This window comes from Sinocyclocheilus anshuiensis, unplaced genomic scaffold, assembly GCF_001515605.1.
Source record: "Sinocyclocheilus anshuiensis isolate Anshui unplaced genomic scaffold, SAMN03320099.WGS_v1.1 scaffold26, whole genome shotgun sequence".
NCBI classification, from domain to species: Eukaryota; Metazoa; Chordata; class Actinopteri; order Cypriniformes; family Cyprinidae; genus Sinocyclocheilus; species Sinocyclocheilus anshuiensis.
The window spans coordinates 860,616-866,066 of NW_015544143.1; the positions used below are offsets into that span (position 1 = coordinate 860,616).

General features: G+C 35.7%; 1 protein-coding gene across 1 annotated transcript in view; it reads left to right on the forward strand.

Moving 5' to 3' along the window:
• LOC107695082 (pleckstrin homology domain-containing family A member 3-like) overlaps window positions 1–3,215 on the forward strand; it is a 9,665-nt gene extending 6,450 nt beyond the window's left edge. Inside the window, exons 4-8 of the mRNA XM_016494886.1 lie at window positions 523–659; window positions 808–978; window positions 1,789–1,832; window positions 1,914–2,023; window positions 2,239–3,215. Of these exons, the coding sequence (XP_016350372.1) occupies window positions 523–659; window positions 808–978; window positions 1,789–1,832; window positions 1,914–2,023; window positions 2,239–2,360 (584 nt within the window). The 3' untranslated portion in view covers window positions 2,361–3,215. The remainder of the gene's footprint in view (window positions 1–522; window positions 660–807; window positions 979–1,788; window positions 1,833–1,913; window positions 2,024–2,238) is intronic.
• Window positions 3,216–5,451: the final 2,236 nt, after the last annotated feature.

Below are 5,451 nucleotides of genomic sequence, written 5' to 3' on the forward strand. Positions count from 1 at the left end.
ATTAATAACTTCTGTAGCAAATGTAGCTATTGCTCATTGTGAATGTTAATGCATTAACTAAGGTTAACTAATGAGGTCTTATTGTAAAGGGATACCTATTGGTCTTTATAGTTCTTTTGCACTTTAATCTGTGTAAAACTTTTAGCTTTATACATTTTTCTTTATTGCTTTATTGCATTTAAATGTTCAGTTATTTTTGTTATAAGAAAAAAGTTATTAAACCTGTTATACTGTGTTATGACAGCACTTTTTTTTTTAAACAAAATTACAATACCGGGATAATACCGTATACCGTGATAAAAGCATTAGCAATTAATCGCAACATGAAAATTTGATACTGGCATATCCCTAATATATATATTGTATTAAATGTATTAAAGTCCAGTGGGAAATTCACATCACAGACAAAAGGCTTTCATATACCGAATTCATGTTTCCTAGTTGCGCATCAGTAATCCTGACTCCTGAGCAATATCAAGTCCCATTAACTGTTGCATTTCCTCTCCTAATGGGTTTTTGCAGATTTAACAGAAACCACAGAATCACTGAAAACCAAGATGTCAGAGCTGCGCCTGTACTGTGACTTACTAATGCAGCAAGTGCACACTATTCAGGAGTCAGTGGAACAGGAAGGAGAGTCGACGGTGGCCATCACTGAGGTTAGACACCTCACTCAGCTGTTTTTCATTCAAACCACAGTGATCATTGCTATTATTGCAGATACGTGGGTGTGATATAAAAAGGTTATCATCATAGAAATCAACTCTTTTAAACTGATTTGTCATATTTTCTGCTGTTTTTTCCTAGACGAGGAACGAGGCGTCCTCATTACTGAGTGCCACCTGTGAAACCTTCATCAAAACACTGGAAGAATGTATGAAAATTGCCAATTCCAAGTTCAAGACTGATATGTTACAATCCAGTCAATCTGATTCCATAATGTCCCCTGTGTCCCCCTCTCCCGTCCAAATGTCTCGGGTAAAGACACAAGCACAAATCACATACAATTTTGCCTTAATTGTACCAAGATAAAGTTCCTATTTCTAATTGTTGGTATGACAATTTTTATGGCAAGTTATTCAGGTAAATTTTACGAAGACATGCCCAAGTCATGTATGACCCTGAAATCAATAGAAAAAAAAATAAAACAAATTACATAAAGGATATGCAGCTTGTTTTTGATTCTGTCATGACAATTAAATTAATGAATCAAATATTTAAGTACATTTTTACCCCAAATTCATTATCTCGGATAATATTTTTTTTTTTTTCACATTATTGTAATCAGAATATTTTTTACATCACAGTAATGAGATCTTGGGGGAAATATCCCCAAAAAACTAAATAGGCTTCTTTTTCTGTATCCATAATGTATTATTTATTTTTTAATTTTGGGGAGAAATATGACTTGGACATATTCTTTGTTCACTCACTTAGTCGTAAGATGTATGACAGTGTTATTTTAGTATTTATTTACAGTACTATTATAGTTTTTATCAATATTTTGAATTAGCTTTTATTTTTATATTTATTTATATGTTTTTATAATTTATTTTTATTTCAGTTTTAGTAATTTCGGTACTTTATTTTAAATTTACTTTATTTCAATTAATTGCCAAGGCAGTGTTTCTAAATGTTGTTTTTAATCTGTTAATTACATTTTATTTTTATTTCAATTAACAATTTCAATCATTTTAATAGATTTAGTTTTCATTAACAATACCACCACTGGTCTGTCACGTGATTTTAAGTCTAACCTTTTTTTTTTTTTTTTGGCTCATTGTGTAGATGAAGCGTTCAATCAGCCATCCTGGCACCTACAATTTTGAAAGGTACAAAATGTTTACACAACACACAGACTTCTTGTTTTTGGTGCAGACAGATTATGCTGTAATTTTATGTTTTCCTTCAAGGTCGAGCTTGCCAAAAGAGTGCATGGCGTTGCAGAAGTCCACCCAGAGGCGGACGCGGACATGCTCCGATACAGAAGCTCACAGCGACAGAGGGCCTGAGGAGATGGAGCGTGAGTCACACACACACACACACACACAGACTTAAACCTGACGCTGTGCCCACACACAGATCAAATTAAATTCTTGAATGACCTAAAAGCTTAGTTTGCACCTACTGTTGTTGGTTGAGCAGTCACTGAATCTAGAAGGAATAAATATTGTTGTGGCCCTAAAAATGGAGCACGCCATAAAAAAGTGATCAATGCGCCTCTTGTTTTTTTCACAGGCTTGATGTTCCACAGAGCCAACGTTAACGGTGACTCCAATCCAAGTATCCCAGAAGAGGTTGGAACAAGCACAAAGTTCCTGTTGGAAACTGACACCATGGAATCTGACCTTTCCCTCTGAACTACGCAAGACGGCTTATGAGATGGGGAATAAAAGCAAAACTTGTACTGCTATGCAGTCAAAGATTGCCGCATTATATACAGTAGATGTATTTTACAAACTATTGTTGCATTTCCTGATGAAGAAGAATTCGGTGGCACTTTATAAAAACAGATGATGAAGAAAACAGTAGTCTGATTTGAATGTTTATACTCTTCTAGGTATTTTAAGATATTCGTTTGCCTTGATGCTAAAATTTTTTTCCTTTTTTTGTGATAAATAATTATTGCTGTATCCCTTCAGTGAAGAGTTGAAGTTTGTACTGGATTTCTAATGTGTTGTGCAATTGCCTTTGTTAAATGGGAACCTTGATGAAAAGGTTTTTGTTGCTGTGCCAAGGGGTTGTGCATATGTGCTGACGTTAACTTTTGACAGTTTGGTTTTTTATTCACTCGGCATGCAATGTTGTCCATTAGTTCATGATGCAGAATACATTTATTTATTTTTGTATGTTACTAGAGTTTCCCCCTAAAAATTGCTCTTGCCTTAATTCTTCGCATGGAGGAATTAGACCCATTAATTATTGTAATGTTTGGAAAACAAGATTAAAAAGCTATAGCAAGAATATTATTTCTTTTATCTCCAAAAATCTAAGTGGGTTTCATAAGTACGAGGGTGTTTTTTTTTTTATATTATCGTCTGTAGTCATGTTTGATCAAACAGTCAAAGAGAGAATCAATAATACAAATGAAACATTTTCATGCAGTCCTTGTCAATTTGTTTTACTTACCCAATGTTGTTTACTGCTTTATGATGCAAAGTACATTTTGTTGTTATTATATATAACTAGATTTTCCCCAAGAAAGTTGTTTTTGCATTGATCTGATCCATTCATAAAAAAAAGTAAAAATTAGTGAGAATATTCTGTTATTTCTAGTAGGTTTATTATTTTTTTTTTTTTAAATATCCACTATAAACATGTTTCCCTCAAACACAGGCAAAGGGAGAATTATTAATGCATATGAAACATTTTCATGCAGTCCATATTTTTATTTGAGAGAAAAACATTGCGTATTGTTGAATCACTTTGAATAATTAGTTCCCATGTTATCTAACAGGTCGCAGATGACCACAAACTAATATTTCATTGCTATACAGCAACCATATGTTTATCTACCTCTGGTCATCTGTGTTTGCCATCTGATCTCCACATGAAAACAGCCCATGATAATTGATTAATTTCTCCAGAGGGAGATTAGCTTTCTCAGCGGGGTGGTTCTACTGCCGGCCATCAGCAGCAGGTGTAAATTAAGCCGGGCTGCATGAGGAGCACTGGGAATCAGCAGAGATTTGCCTTTCCCAGATGACAAATCTGTCCACAAAGAAGAAATCCCCTACTGTTTCTTGGAGAGCTGGGAAAAACAGTCATTATACACTGCACAGAGCACGTGGTATTGAGATTACGGCTGTTGATTTGTTGTACTGACCCTCTGAACGGCAGGCTTGAATTTCAATCTTAAAACTTGTTTTAATTCAGTGATGTTGGGCTAAAGTATTGAGCAGAACCTGGTACTAATGCTCTCTGAATGAAGACCATTGTGTAGCTTTTTTAAGTAATTTGGGCTTTCGTACACTGGCGTTACAGGAAGTATGTTCTCATCAGGCCTTTGCCTTTCACCTCGATCTCTCCCCTCTCAGCAATCTCAAAGATTCCTTTATCCTTTAACACACTGTGGGCAGGAAGTGATGAATTCGGTTTCAGCTCAAGAATTTCAGTGGCTTCACCCACAGAACTTACCATAACCCCACATGTTTCTTATGCTCACCAAGACTGCATTTAATTGATCAAAAACACAGTAAAAACAGTAATATTGTGAAATATTATTATAATTTAAAATTACTCTTTTCTATTTGAATATATTTAAAATTGCTATTTATTCCTGTGATGCAAAGCTGAATTTTCAGCATCATTACTCAGTGTCACATGATCCTTCAGAAATCATTCTAATATGTTGATTTGGAAAATTTCATGACAATGCTCCTCACAATCTCCCATGGAGATCGTTTCCTTGGACACAACTGCAGGCAGGCATACCTGGCCTTCATCCTCTTCATTGTCTCCTCCTTGTCCTGTTGATATAGCAGTTGTCATGGTTGCATACTTTCACACGTTAGTTATAATTTCAAAAATACAAAGACAGCAGACAGTTGAGTGTCTAGACCTACTTAAACATTCATGATGTCTCTGATGCAAAATGAAAGTGATTGAAGTGTCTGATCTTTGAGCAGGTAAGACTACTTGAAATGTGATACTTCTTTATTGTGTTATATATGATGGTGAAACTAAGAAACTAATGAAACTAAGAGACACTTTGAAACAGATCACTTAAAGAAAATCATAGAGAGACGTTCAAATACGAATACAAATTTACAGAAACACATGGCAGTCGCATATGCTCTGCAGTGTCTTCCTGTCAGTATAGAGACTTGCACACCTCTTTCTCCGCCTGTATTTCCTCATTGCTGCCTTTCAGTCTTGGTTGGGCCTTTCTTTTGGTCACCTTTTCATTCTGTACCAAGTGAAAAACCACATGTTCCTTCTTTCCAGTGCGCTCATCCTCTTCTGACTGGTTCAGAGTGGTCATCGTAACCAAAGAAATCCTTTGCCACAGCCTCGATAATACCTGACTGATGTTATAAGGACAAAAACAAAAAAAGTAATATTCCATTTAGACTGCAAATCAATTTCTCTTTCCAATTTTAATTGTGTCCAGGTTGTTTTGAGTCCAGATGAGTGGAGTTCAGGTGTGAGATTTACACCTGTCCTTCTCCACTCACTCTCAGGGACAGATTGGAGGACAGGTTAGGACATCAACTGTCGTGATGCCCAGTAGACTATTCTCTGCAGGGACATTGTTAGCACTCTCTCAGACACTTTGATCAATGTCTGCAAGCCCCCAAGGACACTGAGAATACAAGGTAACTGTGAGGCATCCGCATCCGCATATTCGTTCTGTCTTTCTTTCTATCTTTGTTTCTTAATGCTTCATACAATGACAGACATTCAAAGGTGGATCCAAACAAAAACAGGCTTTTTTAAAGAAGTGAAACA